Raw genomic sequence first — 19240 nt, forward strand, 5'->3', positions numbered from 1 at the left:
CAACATATTGCATGATGCTGAAGTCTGAGTTTCTTTTGAACCCATCACCCAAATACTGAACATAGTACCTGATAGGAAGCTTTTCAATCCTTGTCCCCGTCTCTCCTCCCCCACTTTGGAGTCCCCAGTATCTCCAGTGCAAACCATGAGCTTCTCTTGTTCACTGCTGGGTGTCCAGCATCTTCACACAGTGTGCTTGGCACACTTCAGTTCCCAGATACCTGTCTGTGGCATTAAGCTGTTTTCCCTTTGGTCCTCATTTCTCTGCATTCAAACAGCTTGGCTTGTTCCTCATGATCTCAAAGAGAAAATCCCCCTCCACTGTAGCCATCATTTAAAAGGAGGGGACAAAATTAGGTCTCACGAAAACAGAAAAATGGCACATACATACAGCATCAAGGCCAGAGAGCTGGTGGAATAGAATATTCCGGAGGGCGCTGGGTACCAGCCTTGATGCAGTCCCAGCACTGTCTGGGAGGCCACGAGGAAACCAACTCAAACCTCCTATTGTGGCTACTGTCAGATTAAATGATCCCTTTAACACAAGGATTCAGATTCTCTGAGGGTTAAATGTGTTTGTCAGCAATATTTAACACTACAAAGTTACAAGACAACCAATGGTTTAGCTAGTTACTTGGAATTTATTACAGAGGGATTTAATTTATACAAAAAGAAAGGAGATTTCTTTTCCAAGGGTGATGCAATATAATGGGTGAAATGGGACAGCACTGAAACATGTTTCGGAGAGCTTGTGATTGAAAATACTGAGGCCTTCTCCTGCTAACCTTGTCATTCCCTCACAGAGCTAAGAGTCCTCAATTGACAGCCATACCTTGTTTTATGCCAACGTTATTGGATATTTCCATGTAAGCCAACATTTCAGACATTGAGTTAAATACACAAGTGATGCTTGGTATTTTTTGGTACTAGATGTATCAGACAGGGAAACACAAATGCACATACCCAAGCACAGGGCATGTCCAGAACTCCTTGTGAATATCTCAAGTAGGAAGAGATTTCATGTAGTCAATGTAATGCTTCCAAAACCGTTTGAAAGTTTGGAGGAGTGAAGGTCAAGGAACTGGCTGAAGTTCTCAGACATGCCACTGGCTTTCAGAGACTCCAGACTTTGCTACAAGCCACCAGCAATGACTACAGTTGCCTCTAGCACATAGCTGGGAACTTTGCAGGCTGTAAACCAAGTTCATCCTGCAGAACCCACCACTGTGAATCTGCCACTGCTGTCCCAGGAAAAATGATACAACTCCTGCCCATTAAATACTGGGCAATTGTCTCCCTCGTTGGCCCATTCCATGAGGTTCCAGAAAATGCAGTTTCCAGGTTTCTAGTCCCTGTAGTAGAGGGGAGAGTGGAGGAGAAGGGTAGTGCCTCAGAGTCACCAACGGACAGCATTGAGTCCAGAAAGCTGCAGGAACACGGCAAGAAGCCAGAGTGTGGCTTGCCACAGAGAATGCAGTTAACTCCAATAATTTTTAGGCTCATGGATGACGAAGTGCCCATTAATTCTTCTGATCTCCTAGGGAAATAGATGGCAGGAAAACCAATGTCAAGTCCATGGAGGCAGCGAGGAGACAAGTGCAAGGAGGGTATGTGATTCCTAATCAGTGCTGGTGCTGGAATTAGAGCCCAGGCCTCCTGGATTCCGTCTTACCCTCTTTCTCTGTCCCTGTATGGCCATCCCTGTGATGACAGTAGGAGAGAAAGCAGTAGCCACAGGAGAGAAGACATGATGGGGGGAAGAGAAAGTGGGGGTGGGAATGCAGATCTGAACAGAGACTGCAGCTATGTGGTCACTTTAATTTGCATAGCTCCATATGGCAATTGGAGAGTTCCAGAGAAAGGAATTCTCCAGTGAACCAGGCTTGGGCAACCCTGGGGAGTTTTGGAGGAGAGATGTAGAACTGTGCTTGCATATGTGTGCTTGTGTGTGTGTGTGCATGGGTCTGTGCTTATGTGTGTGTGTGCATGGGTCTGTGCTTATGTGTGTGTGTGCATGTGTGTATACAGTGAAACAAGCAAGGTAAAATAAAGAGGCCTCTGTATGCCGTGGTGGCCATGGGCCATACTCCAGCCAAAGAATACATCTGTGCCTGTGAATCAGCCTCTGGTGCTTTTTTCCTCCTGATTGACATCCCGCCTGACTCCTAAAGAAGTCTGGGAGGAATTCATTGTCTCAACCAAGTCTGTGCAGCACAGTGCTGGCTCCTGCAGAGCACGTGGCTCCAACCTAACAAAAACCTCAGGGAAGGTGTGAAATACTTAGCCTTTGAGACCAGAGTGGTTCAGCTATGGGAGCTGCCTTTCCCTTTGTCTAGATGAACAAGCTTGAGTTTCTGCTTTGTGTTCAGCGGCTGGGGGCAGGTGAGGTGCAAGGAGGCTCTCTGTGCTACCCGGAAGCATGGGTGGGTTCCACGGGGAAAGGCTGAAGTGAGGAGAAGGGGAACCCCGGGCGCCTCCCCTTAAGGTTCAGATGGGTTTTCTGGATCTGTTTCATTGAGATGTCCTCTCTGGAGGAAAGTTGTGGATATTGAGCACTGGGATGGGTGGGGACAGGTCACTTGTCACAAGCAGGGCAGAGGAAGGGACTTTGAAATTTGGAGGTGAAGTTCATGCCCCCCCGCACCATGTGAATTTGACTTAGGATGTAAAAGGTGGTAGGAGAGACAGCCAACCCATCGAGTCCCTCATGGCCGCGAGCTCTTCCCTTGATGGTCAGGCATTTTCCCGTGGATAGGAAATGAGAAACAAACAGCTACTCCAAGTCGCTGTGGGGGAAAAGGAATCTTGAAGGCTGAGTCCACAGCCCACTGCCATTGTGAAGTTTCTCTATCATCTCGTGATTGATTTTTAAGTCATGCGAAATTTGCATTCTATTTATTACTATCTATGTCTGATTTATGTAAAAGTTAATGTTTGAGCTTCATTATGTCACACAAAGTGAACTGTAGGAAGACAGTTTTGCCCTGTGGCTTCATCCTTTGCTTCTCCCCTGGCTCCAGGTGCCACCCCTCCACCCTGCCTCCCATGGATGGGAGTCCTCTGCTTTGAAAGACTTTGTTGAGAGGATGGTGTTTTGAGAATGCCTGGATCTAAGCCTCTCAATCCTTCTGGCAAGGTTGCAGCAGACTGGTACTAAGGTTCAGGCTGTGATTTTTCAGGGCAACAGTTGTATTAGTCAGGGTTCTCCGGAGAATCAGAACCTATCAGATGAATGGGTAAATAGATAAGTGATAGATATAGATAGATAATAGGTAGAGAAATAGATGATAGATAGATGATAAATATAGATGATAGATATAGATAGATAGATAGCAAGAGTTGAATGATAGGTATGATAAGTAGATAATAGATAAATAGATGATAGGTGGATGATAGATTACATAGGTAAATAGATGGATAGATAGATGAATGGATAGATGGATGGATGGATAGACAGATAGATAAATAGATGAATGGATGGATGGATGAATGGATGGATGAATATAGATAGATGGATAGTTAGATGGAGGGATAGACGGATGGATATAGATAGATAAATAGATGAATGGATGGATGGATAGATGGATGGATGAATGGATGGATGGATATAGATAGATGGATAGTTGGATGGATAGATAGATGGATGGATGGGTGGATAGATAGATAGAGAGATACTTGGATAGACAGATAGATTTCTTATAAGGAATTGACTCATGTGATTAAGGAGGCTGACAAGTCCGAAACCTACAGAACCGACATCTCAGTTTGAGTCTGAAGGCCAGCAGGCTCTTGTGAAACCACAAAGAGCTGATATTCCAGTCTGAAGGCTGGCAGGCAGGAAGGGTTCTCTCTTACTTGGGGGAGGTCAGCCTTTTGTTTTTAGTTCTGGCCTTCAATGAATTGGATGAGGCCCCACCCACACTGGGGAGGGTCATCTGCTTTACTCAGTCTACCTATTTAAATGCTAATCGGATCCAGAAACACCCCTGTGGACACACCCAGAATAATGTTTGACCAAATACCTGGGCACCCTGGGGCCCAGTCAAATTGGCACAAAAAATTAACCATGACAGCAGTATTTAGAGCAGGAATTGTGTCATCAAGAATGTTCTTTGGATGGCCTTGGATTTTTCTTTGTCTGGGCACCAGAGCCCCAGACTTCTCATCTGAAAGATGAAGATGGAGAGGTTTCATTAAATAAGGTATATTTCCAAAGTACCACTTGCCTGACCCGGTGAGTGGGAACAGGTGCTTAAGGACAAAAGGGAAGTACTTTTGGGTTTCTTCTCTGTCCAGGAGGATCAAGCCTGGCCTGTACCTTGATGTGAGTCAGGATCACAAGCCAGTGGCCAGTGCAGAGCCTGAAGGCAACTGCTCTGAATACTCTGAGGAGTTTCCATTCTCAGCTCTAATAGCAAGCCACCCTACCCCGACCCTGACCGAGCCCTGAGCCCCATCTTCTTCCACCTCAGTTAACCCCAAATTGCTCTGGGGGCTCACCCTCCATTCACGCTTCCGTCTGCACCATTTGACTGTAGCCAGATCTATAGCAGCTATGGGGGGCAAAATACTGCTTGCTAGCTGAGCCTTATGAAGACAGGAAAGAACTGGGACTGGAGGCTCAGCCTGGCAGTCAGACTTAAGCAAGCAATCACCTGAGTAACGCAGCAATAAACAAAACATAATCGAACCGGGTTCCCCTTCCCCTTTCTACCCTGCCTTCCCACCCCTCTCTTTCTCATTGTTCTCTCTCTCTGTTTTTCCTCTCTTCCTTGCTTTGTCTCCTTTTCTTTCCTGTGCCGGGAAAAGATGTTTCCTTCAACTCCAACTTATAGTTTCAGCTACTCCGGGCTAGATTTCCAGTTGTTCCTCACACTTCACATAGCAGCTTGTTGGGAAATAAAACATCTTCTATTTAGATAAATAAGCAAAATAAAAAAAAATCAGAAAATTAATAACCGGAAAGATACACTCATTTTGCTATAGAATTTCTGAAACAAAACAAAACGCAGGCTTCATCACAGCCAGGTCTGTGGGTAGAAACTTGAAGCCCTGCTGGTGGGAGCTGCAGGGAGCTCGGACGTCTACTGGGGTCAGCATGGCAGGGCGTGGGCTGATTCCTGGGGTCCCTTGCCTTACCAGCTCCCCATCAGCAGCTCTGCCATTAGCCCCAGGGTGCAGTTCAGCAAGTGTGTGATACGGTTGGAGCTTTGGAGCCAGCCCCTGGGACCTCTGTGACCTAATTCCACCCTCCAGCCCTGCAGCCCCCATGAGATACAGTCCTCATGTGGTTGCTCCTGCTTGGAGACTCCTGAGGCACTCTGCTACATGCACATCCCCCCACCCCTGCCCACTGTTTCTGGAGTTGTTTCCCATGCCTGTCTCCTGTCTGGGGTGCCTCTGTAACATTCATGAGTGTTTGCCATGTACCCGGGTCTATGGGCAGCAATGTATGCTTATTGATTCATTGAACTTCACAACACCCCTGTGAGGTAGACACTATTATTATTATCATCCTCGCTTTACAGATGAGAACAATGAGGTAGAGAAGGCATCCAGCACCCACAGGTAAGGGCAGATTTGAGCTTCAAACATGAGCATTTGGGCTCTGGCTACAGGTGGCCATCTACTGGGTTAGGATCAGAGGCTTCATGTAAGTTTAAATATTAATAATCATTTTAAAACAGGGGACTATCAAAATACTGAGGCATTATTGAGATGATTGCCTTTTCAAAAATGGACCTCTTTTTTTTTTTTTTTAAGAGGAGAGAGTCTGGCTCTGTTGCCCAAGCTGGAGTGCAGTGGTGCAGTCATAGCTCACTGCAGCCTCAAACTCCTGGGCTCAAGCAATCCTCCTGCTTCAGCCTCCCACCAAGTAGCTGGTACTACAGGCATGCACCATCATGTTTGGCTAATTTAAGAAACATTTTTATGTAGCAATGGTGTCTCACTATGTTGCCCAGGCTGGCCTCAATCAATCCTCCTGCCTTGGCCTCCTGAACCACTGAGATTACAGGCATGAGCCACTTCACTCAGCTCCAAAAAATGGACATTTTTAATGCATAAAACTGCCATGCATGAATGGTGCCAGTCACAGGACAATAACAGGGTTTATGGAATTAATGTGACTCCATGGTGCGTTCGTTCCCAGGGGCGTGGTCCAAGGATATCCTTGAGTTAGTGGTTGCTTGATGAACACTTTTGCCTTCCAGGGCTATCTGTGTGGCTCCACAACTCTGTGTCCTCCTAGGGAGGAAACCAAGGAACGTCTAACTTGTAGCTCCCACTCCTGCCACCACCACTGTCCCCAGTGCCCAGCTTGTCCTGAGCTGCAGTCACACAGTTCAGCGATCTACTCCGTGAACACACCACTGTCCTTTCCTGCCCTCTCACCTTCCTTATGTGGATCTCTCTCTCCCACCCCTTTCTCCTTTCTCTTCCACTTTCCCCCATTACCATCTGTGTCTGACGACGCCCTCCCCTCCCCCAAGAGCAGCTGAAATTCTAACCCCTCACCTGACTCCGCCCTGGAGTGCTGCCCCAGATGATCTTTTCCTCCAGTGACCTGCCCTGTGTTGTGGTGCTGCTCACTTCAGCAGAGTCATCACCTCCAGGCTTGTCTTCCACACCCACGCTGTGTACAGTGCTTGCCAGAGGGTCTCACACATGGGGTGGGGTGGTCAGACTAGCCCATTGCCAGAGTGCATGGCTTGGGGAGAGCCCTCAGACCTGTACAGTGGGGACTTACCAGCCAGCAAAAGCCCTCAGAGTTGAGTCCCTGTGCTCAGCGGGCTTTGGGCACCCCCATCCTCAGAGGGGAAGGTATGACACAGGCATAAATACATCAGTCCCTCTGCTGGAAGAACACCATGCATGTTTGTGCGGAGCAGAAAGCCAAACCACAGGCATCCAGAGTACAAGGTCACATCTGGCAGGGCAGGGAGAGGTTCCAGAAGGCCTGAGAGCTGGCGGTTGGAGGACAGGACTCTGTGTCTTCCTAGGCTCAAATGCTCAGCATGAGTTTCTTGCAAATATGTGGCTGCAGGTGGCCTTTCCTTTGGGGAGCAGCAAAGGAGGGAATATGCATGCTTTCTCTCCCTACATGAGGATTCCTGCAGGGCCATGAGTGGGCCTGCGGGATGTGGCCATTCCCAGCTTTGCAGAAGGGCTGTCGGGGTGTCCAGTGCAACTGGAGCGGGAAGCATGAAAGGCTCTGTAGGTAGAGAGATGGTGAGGGCATTGTGTGTTGAGAGCATAGGGTTCAGACTGGCTGGTGGAAGGATCTCAGTAATTTTGAGCTGAGGAATCGGAGAGATGAATTGCCTGTGACTGAGATAAGGAAGACTGAGAGATGAGAAAGACTGTGGAAGAAGGTGTGGAGGAGGAAGGTGGCAGGAATTAAGCTTTACAGATTCAAATGTGCAATGCTCATTACTTTGGTAAGAAGTGGGATAGGAATCTGTAGTCCAAAGGAATGGTCCTGAGTGAAGATCCAGCCAAGGTGCCCTCAGCATGTAGACTGAGTACCCTGCAGAGACAGATTGATTATGTACAATCTGCACATGGGGAGAGCAAGCCCCAGGCAGGGTATGCAACTCACAGTGATGAAGGCTCTCACAGTGATGAAGGCTCTCACAGCTAGCGAGCAGTGACGTCAGGATTCAAACCAGGGGCTGGGTGACTCCTAATCCGGTCCCCTTAACCTCTGGACTGCCTGTGTGGCAAGGCTGTACTACTGCTCTTTGGAACAGGCCAAACCTCTCCCCTCCTGGAGACCTCAGCATGCATTCACAGCTTTTGCTGTATTGAGGCGCTCCCTGGAAACAATAAGAACAAGATATCCATACATTAGGCAAGGATTCCATTGTGTACAACAGTGATTCTGCAAGTGCCACCCCAGGACAGTGGCTCAGCATCCCTTGGAAAGTGTAAGAAATGCAAATTCCTGGGTTTCACACCGAACCAACTGAATGAGAGACTCTGGGGGTGAGGTTTTAACAAGACCTCCAGGTGAGAATTTGAAAACCATCAACATCTATCTCTGCCCTCCACCAGCTGCCTGCCCCCTGCCTTTCTCCAGGGGCCCCAGTAGCTCTGCTCCCAGGCAGGTACAGGTGGGAGAGCCTTGCTCAGCTGGGGCTGTGCAGCGTGGTGGCTATGGGAACTGCCACTGAGAACAGCCCTGTAAGCAGCCGTGGTCAATGCAAGAGCTGTCAGAGGGTCAACAACACTGCACTGAGCAGGTGTAGTGCTCAATGTCCTTCCCTCTGGTCAGTGGTGGGTGTGGGAAATAGTAGCCCCAGAAAACAGGACGTTCCCTGACTTGACCCTTTTTCCCTCCCATCACATAGACCCCAAATCAAGGCAAGGAAGTAGGCTTGATTGTGATGGTCAGATGGGTGATTCTTCCACCCATGGAAGAAAATACGGATATAATATCACTTGGGGTGTTGCGGATACTTAATCTTGCACGGGGAGAGAGAGAAGTCCTAAATTCAAATGCCTCCAGACTCCAGGCACCAAAAGCATTGAGTGAAGTGGAACATGTCTCAGAAGTACACATTCCTTTTGGTTTAGAACTTCTCACTTTCTTAAAAAAATAAATGTTTTATTTTGGAGTAATTTTAGATTTACAGAGAAGTTGCAAAGAGAATACAGAATGTTCCAATGTACCTCTCGCTGAGTTCCCCTAACATTAGCAACTTCTATTCCCAGGGTACATTTGTCAAAACTAAGAAACAACATTGTTCTATTATTATTATTACTGAACTCCAGATTTCATTTGGGTTTCACCATTTTCCCACTCATGCCCCTTTTCTGTCCCAGGATCCAGTCCAAGGAGTTCCTTATAGTTCCCATGACTTTCATAATATCCATGTGTCCCGGCCAGGTAGGTAGAATGTCCTTCCCACTTCTCATAGAAGTAGGAGGTAGGCCTGCAAAAATCCTGGGATTTTTGTTTTCATGAGACAGTGTGTTTTCCTGTTGCATTTCCTGATTTTAGATGTTGGTTACTAGTTTATAAATGGTGGTTAATACCAGGCAGTGCCTCATGACTCTAGAAGATGCCACTTAAAATCTACAGAAATGCTGCCTTGTGCTGGGCGTGGTGGCTCATGCCTGTAATCGCAGCACTTTGGGAGGCTGGGGTGGGCAGATTACCTGAGGTCAGGAGTTCTAGACCAGCCTGGCCAACATAGTGAAAACCCATCTCTACTAAAATACAAAAATATTAGCCAGGTGTGGTGGCGGGCACCTGTAGTCCCAGCTGTACCGTACCTGTACTCGGGAGGCTGAGGCAGGATAATAGCTTGAACCCGGGAGGTGGAGGTTGCAGTGAGTTGAGATCATGCCACTGCACTCCAGCCTGGGCAACAAGAGAGAAACTCTGACACACACACACACGCGCAAGCACACACACACACACACAAACACAAAGAAATGCTGCCTTGTTAAAGTTGGGCACAGTGGTCATGGAAGGCTCTGTAACAACAATGAATGAAACATTTAAAAAAACACGTGTACTCTGTACCTGTCAGATGAAATACGTCCATGCGCCCTACTCAGCCATGTAACTTTGGCTGTATGGCTCAGAGGCGGAGGACATTCACTGGGCATCCTGGACAACACATTGGAAGAAGCAACATTGCAGTTTCTGTGTACTTCTCCCTCGGTTCTGGCACTCTTCACTGTTTAATCCCATCGTTTAATCGGTAACCATTTTCCTGGCTTTATCTGACCCTGGTAACTTTAATCAGGAATCTTCCTCTAAGATTCTTTTCCCCAGTATGGACTGAGCAGGTGAGTGTCTGCCAGGTTTATAATGAATTTCAATCCCAAAGGGCAGGAGGCTACTTGGAAAACAATCCTGTCTATAACTGGCCTAAGAAAGACTGACTTTTAGAAAATACCAGTGGAGTGTGAGTGACATGTTTAAGAGCAGCCGGTATGCGAGGTCGAATCTGCCCTCAGCAGCAAGAGTTGAAATTGACATTCCCCGAATACTACTCACATGCCAACCCCTGGGAGGAGGGCATCATGGGTGCTGCCTTGGCAGATCTGCACTTCAGCCATTGCTGTCCTCTCCCTCTTATGGATCAGGACCCAATGGCACAGGGAGATTAAGTCACCTGCCCAAGATCATGTAGCCATCTAGCATTAGACCAAAGCTTTGTTCTTGGCTGTCTGGGTTAGGATCTAGCCTGATAGCCTCCATGCTATGCTGAGGGTCTCTGCCACCCTAATGAGACAATGATGGGTCGGCATAGGGGAACATGTGTGGTCTGCAAGGAGGTGGCATGTGAATGAGCTCTTGGGGAAGATGTAACAGGATGCGTGGGTCACTGGCCAGGGTATACCCAGGTTCAACTGCCTGAGCCCCTTCCACAGAAGGGCATGTGCAGGCCTTAGAGTGTGAATCTCTACCTCCAGGGTTAGCCATACTATTCAGAGTACAGAGAAAACAGCAAGACTTAGTGCTTCCTTGAACGACCAACTTCTAGAGCAACCTTGTTCAGCCCGAGGCCTGCAGGCCACATGGCCACATGCAGCCTAACATAAATCTGTAAAGTTTCTTAAAACATTACGAGATTGTTTTGTGATTTTTTTTTTTTTTTTTTTAGCTCATCAGCTATCTTTATTGTTAGTGTTTTTTATGTATGGCTCAAGACAATTTTTCTTCTTCCAATGTGGCCCAGGAAGCCAAAAGTTTGGACACCCCTGTAGAGGGTCTCTTGATGGATGGTTTCTGCGTTTCCCACAGCAAATTAACAGGGCTAAAGCTGAGATGAGACTTTGGTACTTGCAGAGTTGTCAGGTGACACATCTCAGCAGAGCTCTGGGGCCATTTGAAAACCCTCCGCTGCTCTTCTCAGCTGCTCCTGAGACGGAAGGTGCTCCATGCACTGTTTTGTCTGATGCCCAAGGGGTGGCTTTTTGTTTGTTGCGTGGCGCTCCGTGTGGCTTGGAGATACTTCACATTTGAAGCCACATTTCCAGCCCTCACGGCATGCTGTAGAAATGTTACAGTTGTTTTTCCCCTTATCTACATAAACAACATAACTTTGTCAGAAAATTGAAAATGTGCACTTTGTCCCATCAGCTAAAACGGGCTGTCAGATAAGGCTTTTTTTCTCCATTGCATCCGATGAATGATGTAAATGGTTTTTGGCTTTGGAGTTTTTTTGCAAGGCACTAGAGTAAATGATCAGAGTAGTAACATTTTTAACCTTATCTATCATACTGAAACATTTTTTCTGCCTCCAATAAAACATGTCAGAGTCGATTAAGGACATTTTTCAATGAGGTATAATTCACAGATTTTAGTAGCGAATCCAAGAGCACTGAAGTATTAAAGAGGCTGTGAATACTTAATTAAGGCTATGTTACCATCCTACCTTTGCCTGAATTCACTTAACGCTTTGGAGCTCTGCTCTGAAAACGCGCGATTTGTCTGATGGCGGGGTCGGAGGAGTAGCAGGTAGGATGGCCGGGGATGTGTCACATTGTATCTGGTGACAGGGCCGTGAAAGATACGGCAGCTCAGTACGTTTGGCGGTGCTTATCTGGTACATGAGTGCACATTACTTCCCAAAGACCGGGATCACTTTGGACAGTATCATTAAATGCTACGTCATTACCTGTTATAGAGCAGTGCTTTAGCTTCAAGGGCCTCTTGGGAAACATGGAACAGTCGGAAGAATGATGGGCAAAGATGGAGCCGGCATTAAATTTTCAATGGAAGCAGTATTGGCTTTGACTTTTCAGAAGCCTTATCTGTTAGATGGTGTTTGTCACTGGGCTGCGGAGCTGTGGATGTTCGTCAGTTGGAAGTTGCAGGCAGTTGAACGATATGGACAGGTGAAGGCTCCGTGGGGACTGGCCCAGCTCGCGGAGAGCTGGAGGGGGTAAATTGAAGGTTTATTTATCCCATTCGCTGTCAAGGTCAGCTTGCTAGAGAGCTGTCCTATGGATGCTTACAAATGCCAAAATCCTGGCAAATTGTCGAAAAGAGCCTCCAAATCACTGACCTTTGTTCAGCTCCCATCAACGTGCCTGTGTCTCTGAACGGGGTCCTTAGAGAGAGTTAAATGGTTGGTAAAATGAGGCTTATGCCGTTGCTGTAATGTCAACGGAGCTGCTATGTATTTTTTATTTTTGTGTTTTCAGCAACAAGGATGAAGTTAAAGATATGACTGATGAAAGAAAGAGTTGGGAGTAGGGTAGGGGGAGCTGAGCAAAATAATTATGCTGGTGTGGGTTTTGGCAAACGAGTTGGTCTGAATTTCTACATTTGAGCGTATTTCCAGCCTGGAGTTGGAGGCATCTCTCTGTCTCCATTGTTATGCTCCTTGTCGGAAAGGGGCATTTCATAGTTCTTTTTGTCATCCCTCCTCCCTACTCAGGGTGCCCGATGTAGCCACAGGCTCTCCTGGGGCTGGCTGTTCTGAGTGATGTGTTCTCTTGCTGTGGCTTCTTGTCTGACTTTGCCATGACAGCTAATTGAAGGAGGCATGACAGAGCCAGCCATATTGTCTTCTGTTCCTTTTGTTGACGGCGAGCAACACTGCAGTACAGTTAACCAAACGTAGAGGGCATCATCCAGAAATTGAGGAATAACCATGATGTGGAATATTATGCATCCATTAAAAAGAATGCACTAGGGCTCTACCTGTTGACCTGGAAAGATAGCTATGGGATTCCAAGAGAGAATGTGTGAATACTGCGATCAGATTTTACAAAATAAATAAATAAATAAATAAATAAATAAATAAATAAATAAATAAAGCCACCTTCTTCCCGGGGTTTCCAGATAAAATATAAGACACTCAATACATTTGAATTTCAGATAATCAAGAAATAATCTAGAAATGACTTAAAAGCTATGTGTCATTTATCTGAAACTCAAACGTAACTGGATGTCCTATGTTTTTATTTGCAAAATCTGTCAACTCTCTCCCCTCCCCTCAGACAGGTAATGTGTATGAACATGATGTATATGTGTGTCTGTATGTATGCATGCAGGTATGAGTAAATATGTGTATTTGTATGTGGTTATATAGTCATGGAGTAAATAAAGAAGGATGAATCCTGGATACTTAACATGGATTTTCTGGAAGAGGTTGCGTAGGGGTCGATAGGAGATCGTGTGGTGGAGGAAGCAGGTGGAAGGGAGGAAAGGGTGAGGGAAACAGAAAAGGCAAAAGGGAAAGCCCATAGGTGGTATGTCATTCATCATCTTGTTCACTCTACAAAGGATTGTCTATATTTCCTTTCTCAGGGCCTAGGGCAGGCACCTAGGATTCCAAGGAGGTGGCCAGGGCCCCTGGCCCTTAAGAGTTCAGCTGATAGGAAAGCAGGCCATCCCATCACCATGTGCTTGGATTCTGTGGAGCTTATAGGAGGGGGCTGGACAATCAGCAGTTTATCTTGCATTGCTGATTTAGAAGAGAAGTGCTGGGATCACACCTGAAATCCCAGCACTTTGGGAGGCCAAGGCAGGTGGATCACCTGAGGTCAGGAGTTAGAGACCAGCCTGAGCAACATGGAGAAACCCCATCTCTACTAAAAATACAAAATTAGCTGGGAGTGGTGGTGCATGCCTGTAATCCCAGCTACTTGGGGGGCTGAGGCAGGAGAATCGCTTGAACCTGGGAGGCAGAGTTTGCTGTGAGCCGAGATCGTGCCATTGCACTCCAGCCTGGGCAACGAGAGCAAAACTCCATCTCAATAAAATAAAACAAAGTAAAATAGAATAGAATAGAATAGAATAGAATAGAATAGAATAGAATAGAATAGAATAGAATAGTAAATACATAAAATAAAAATAAATTGAAAAAGAGATGATAAAAGGTTGCATCTCAGCATCTCACCAGCCCTGTTTTTACTCTCTGGGTCCAAATTTGGGCTTCCTGGTCCAAATGCCTTCCTTAGCCCCCACAAGCTCAGCTCAGGAATGATAACGATTGTCTCACAGTGGGCATGTGGGGATCCCGTGGAAGGTAAGAAACGGCCGGCCTTGGGGGGTCCCCTGTCTCATCGCTCCCTGTTTAATGTTGAAGACAGTTGCTGCAGAGGCCGGTATATCCACTATTTATAAGACCATTCAAAACCCTCCTTCTTATTTCCAAATTCAATTAAAGAGCTGTTAATATGTCCCAGGTTTGTTGTAATGAGCCCATAACTGAAACTGACATCATTATCAATTCAAACAAAGCACAAACGCTTCATCTTTTGCTTCCTCAGGGAAACACCCAACTTCCCCAAGCCTCAGCCTCTCCCTGGCTGGGAGGATGCCGGGAGGCTTGCCTGGTGGTTTCTTCTTTGCAAATACAAAGAGTTCTGCACAGGACCTTCCCTTCCCACTGCACGTTGTGCCCTTCGGTCCAATGAGACTTTGATCAGCGTGGTTCTGGAATGCTCTTTCTATGGCTGACTTCCCTTGGCAAATTCCTTTCAGGAGGGGAGCAGCTGCGGGAAACCTGGTGGGTGGGAATTCTCTGTGTTGTCATGTGGGCCAAACCTCTGATATTCTGTGGCCCCAAATATTGGTTTCTTATAATGCAAACTTTGCAAAGCTCCAACACCCATTCTTCTGGGATGAAGAAGAAATAGGCAAATAATTTCATCGGGGTAAAAATGCAGAGAGAGAAGAAGAAAAGTCATGAGGCAGTGGTGGTCAGAGGGCACCAGGGCCAGAGGGCAGAGGGTGAACAGTGGTCACAGGGAGTGGCTTCGATGTTCAGCTAGCGTGGGTCATGAGGGTGCTTGAGGATGTTCAACCGGACTCAGTCACTGGACACAAGGGCTCACTGGGTTTTTATTGGACAGGACATTGCAAGAGAGGCACAAAAGCTATTCGGGAGAAGGAACATGAGTAGTCAATGAGCACAAACTGGGAGTCAAGAATTTCTGAGCCCCTGGTATAGCTGCACACTGACCTCATTCATTCTCTCAATAGTCCAAAGACATAAAAGGGTGACAGCCTCAGTATTTTCAGATTAAGACAGTAGGTCACTGGAAGGTTCTGTCTTGCCCAACATTGCAAAAAAGCTTGAGACTGTTTAAACTCAAATTCAAAGATCTTGTGTTTAAAAGTTTCTCAGAGTGGCTGAGAAGTGTGAGTAGTTGCAGACTCTTTACCCAACAGGTATTCCTGTAAGCTGTGAACTCATCCACAGGTGGCCTGGAAATTCTCACTGCTAAGGCACAATGGAACCTCTCTCTTGCCCCCTGGGTCCTCAGTGGCTTGAACACAGACCTGTGGCTTCTCTCACTCTGTCCTCCTCTGCATCCTTGACATTGCCCTTCTCTGGAGGGCCTGGACTTCCAAGAGTCTACTGGAAGCTCTCATATGAACTGGAAAATCTATCACTGGGTTCTCATATGGATTTAGGGTGTGTGCCAGTTCTGATGGGGCTGTGAGTCTGAGCTGGGCCACGTTGGGAACTAGCACTTCCCACATGCAGTGGGGTTGGTGCTGTGGCTGGGCTGTGCTGCAGCCTGCTCTGGGAAGCCAACACAGCCTCTTTCCAGAGCCTGTTTTCCAGAAGGATCTGGCACCTGGAGGCCTGGAGAAGATGCCCATAGGAATGCTAGGCAGAGCATCCTGCAGCACTTGTGATGGAATGAGGTCGACATGGTTTGGATATTTGTTCCCTCCAAATCTCATGTTGGAATGCAATCTCCAATGTTGGAGGTGGGGCCTGTTAGGGGGTGTTTGGGTCATGAGGGGTGGATTCCTCATGAATGGCTTGGTGCCCACCCCGAAGTAATGAGTTCATGGGAGATCTGGTTGTTAAAGAAACTGGCACCTCCTCCTCGCTGTCTTGCTCCCTCTTTCCCCACGTGACACGCCAGCTCCCCCTTTGCCTTCTGCCATAAGGAAAAGCTTCCTGAGGCCTCCCCAGAAGAAGCCGAGCAGATGCTGGTGCCTTGCTTGAGCAGCCTGCAGAACCATAAGCCAAATAAACCTCTTTTTAAAATAAATTACCCAGCCTCAAGTATTCCTTTATAACAATGCAAAATGGACTGACACAGAGAGCAAATTTCTTTTCAACTCCATCAGCTGCCCGGCTCCAGAATCTCAGTGGCCTCTCTGTGTAGGTCAGGAACCCTCAACTACTGTGGCTTATCCCATCCCAAAGTGGAAAATTATTAGTGGTTTCTTTTCTTTCTTCTTCTTCTTTTTTTTTTTTTTTTTTCTTTTTTTGTTTTGAGACAGAGTCTTGCTCTGTCACCCAGGCTGGAGTGCAGTGGCATGATCTTGACTCACTGCAACCTCCGCCTCCGGGGTTCAAGTGATTCTCATGCCTCAGCCTCCTGAGTAGCTAGGATTACAGGCATGTGCCACCCTGCTTGGCTAATTTTTGTATTTTTTAGTAGACATGGGGTTTTGCCATGTTGGCCAGGCTGGTCTTGAACTCCTGATCTTAAGGGACCTGCCCACCTTGGCCTCTCAAAGTGCTGGGATTACAGCCATGAGCCACCACACCTGGCTGATCAATGATTTCTGCACAGAGCCCATCAGCTTTGCCCTGGCCAGTTTCCACCTACCTGAGTTTCTCAGGCTGCTTTTACAAATTCCCAGTGAGGCTGTGCAGATACAAATTCCAGTGCCCAGCACCAAGTCCACAAAGAGGCTCATTGTGCCTTTCCTTCTGTTTTCCCTTCCTGTCCCTTGACGGACCTTATGTTAGCCATTCCTTCCTTCCCTCCTTCACTCCCTCCTGCCCTTGAGCACTCACCAGGTATTTAGATGGCTACTGAGGGTTTCCTGTGAGTGGACATTGTCCCAGCCTCTGAAGATTCTGAACAAAACAGGCAAGGTATCTTTCACCGAGGTTATATACTTCAGAGAAGATGTTGACCATGCAAACAAACACGTAAGATGATTTTAGACAGCAGGAAGTGCTATGAAGAAAATCCCTCAGATGAATATGATGGTCAGCTCTACTGAGGTCTTTGAGTTGAATCTTGAAAGTCCAGGGGAGCCGACCAAGGGGAGGTCCAGAGCAGGAGGACTGCTGAGAGCGGAAGCATCTGCAAAGGCCCTAAGGTGAGAAGAGGAAGCTTGAGAGAAGCTTAGAGGACACAGAGGCCCATGGTTGAAAATGAGTCTGGGAGACCAGCAGAGTTGGGCCGGGCAGGGTCTTCCACCTGGAACTGCACTGGATTTTATTCTCACCCTAGTCTCTCATGGAGAGTTCACAGACTGCAGCTTCCTTCTGTGCCTGAAGCTTGGCTTGCCCCACTCCCCTCCCTGAGAAACCGTCCTTGTTATTTGTCTACTGACATTTTGCTCATCCGAAATACCTCCTCTTCCATGAAGCCTTCTCAGTTTCCCTGGCAGGATCCATTTCTCTCCCATGTGACTCTGTTGGACAAAACATCCTCTTTGTAGCACTTCTCTGGCTTTCATGGTGTTTCTGAGTCCTGAGGCCTTGCTGAATCCCTCTCTGCAGCCCCACAGTACTTGGTGCATGGAATGTACTCAGGTATCTTCCTCTAAGCCAGCAGCAGGTGCCTTGTTTAGGAATGAGGCTGGTGGAGTGCTCTTGGGAGATGGAGGCCAAAGCTGGGCTTCCTACCTTTCTTCTAGATCTTCGGAGGAGCCCTGGGTTAGGGTGGGAGCAGTTAGGCATTTGCCCAGTTATTTTTAGTTTTGGGTGAGCAGCTGGGTAAGAGATGACTCAGACTGGTAAGCAAAGGGACAAGGCTAGAGGCAGGAACAATATCCCTGGTTGTGGGTACCACATCTTTGAGGACCACAACAGGGCTGTGGGACCACATCTGTCATTAGAAGAGCTGATGGTGAGGGGTGTCTTTATCACCACGGGAAGTAAAAATGAATTAATGCTTGAGCAGGAGCTGCTGTGAAGGCAGCTTCTTACAGATTAATGCTGTATGAAGCCCTCTGTTCCCACTGACATATGCTTGACTCCATGAGCAGGCCCTTAGCCTTGGTGGGATTTCAGCAGGGTAGAGAGTCCATCTAAATGATGCGCATCTGTGTCTTTCTTAAGCTGATATAAGGGCTATTCCTATTTACCAGGTGATTGTCTGGCTGGGATTTCCCCTAAGCTGAGCTTGTCCTCAGCAAGGACCCCCCCAATGTCAGCTCCAGCCCCTAGGGAGGCGGCAATGGGGTCTACCATGCAGCATTTATTTTGCTGGCCCTACCTGTTCTGAGCACACAGCCTGCTCTGATCACCCAGGCCTGCAGAGAGCTGGGAGGCAGCACCTTTAGCAACCGTTGAAGTCTGAGAACACTGTGCCCTCCTAGTACCTGCCTTGCCTATGCTGGGTTCAAGGGTCAGCCTTCTCCTCCGTCCACTCCCACCCACCAGCCCACTGTCCTCTGTGCAAGGTGCATGTGCCCATGGGGACCCTCCCTCTAACCTGTCTTACTATTTCCCAGAGCTCTTTCTTTCCTCCAAAGACAAGGTGACCTGGCTTCCTTCTCCTTTTCCTATTTTTGATGACAGGAGTGGTTAAATCAAACGACAGAGAGCACGTTATGGTTGCCACTGTATGCCTTCAACCAACAAACTGCCCTTCAGCATGATGGCTTCTCACTGGCCCATGGCGAGGGGCAGGGGAGTGGGGCGTTATCCCCGTTCTGGGGGTAGGGTCATCACACCCCGTCGTCTCTGCCCCCAACACTGATGCCTCATGGTGTTTGACCATCAGGACCAGGGTCCAGCATCCCCCTCCAGCTGGCTCTGAAACCCCCAGCCCAGCACAGAGCCCAGCATGAGTATTGCTGAAAGGATGCGTGAATCTGTGACTTTTGAGAGGAAATGCTCCCAATGAGTAGCTGACTTTGCTAAAGGAGGTGACGTCCTGACCTTGACCTTGACCTTGAGGCAGTGCCACTGTTGTCAATGGGGCTGCAAGGCTGTGCTCTGCGCTGCCTACCTAAATCACACCAACTTGCAAAAAGTCCCAGGATTATTTACAGTTGGTCTTTAAACAGCAGTGGATATGAATAAAAGAGCAATATCTCACATCATTAGTCCATAAATATGCAGTTTAGTTTTATTTGTCAAATAAAATAACCTGAGATTGAGCTGCCTAGCTGAAAGACACAGACATACATACGCCTGTCTCCTTGCCCTGCCGCCTCTCCCTGATGTTTGCAGCACTGCAGGAACGTTCTTTCCCCAAGTGTGTCCTACTCTCTCCCTTTCCTGGGAAGAATCATTCAGGCAGGTTTGCTTCTGTCTCCCTCTGGGGGAAG

At 47.5% G+C, this 19240-nt stretch overlaps 1 protein-coding gene across 1 annotated transcript in view; it reads left to right on the top strand.

Moving 5' to 3' along the window:
* The first annotated feature begins 11700 nt into the window (after positions 1–11700).
* Positions 11701–19240, top strand: part of LOC111553945 — a 36518-nt gene continuing 28978 nt past the window's right edge. The window contains exon 1 of the mRNA XM_023229111.1: positions 11701–11906. Coding sequence (XP_023084879.1) covers positions 11701–11906 — 206 coding nt within the window. The remainder of the gene's footprint in view (positions 11907–19240) is intronic.

The sequence above is a fragment of the Piliocolobus tephrosceles genome, chromosome 21, assembly GCF_002776525.5.
Source record: "Piliocolobus tephrosceles isolate RC106 chromosome 21, ASM277652v3, whole genome shotgun sequence".
In the NCBI taxonomy this organism is placed as follows: Eukaryota; Metazoa; Chordata; class Mammalia; order Primates; family Cercopithecidae; genus Piliocolobus; species Piliocolobus tephrosceles.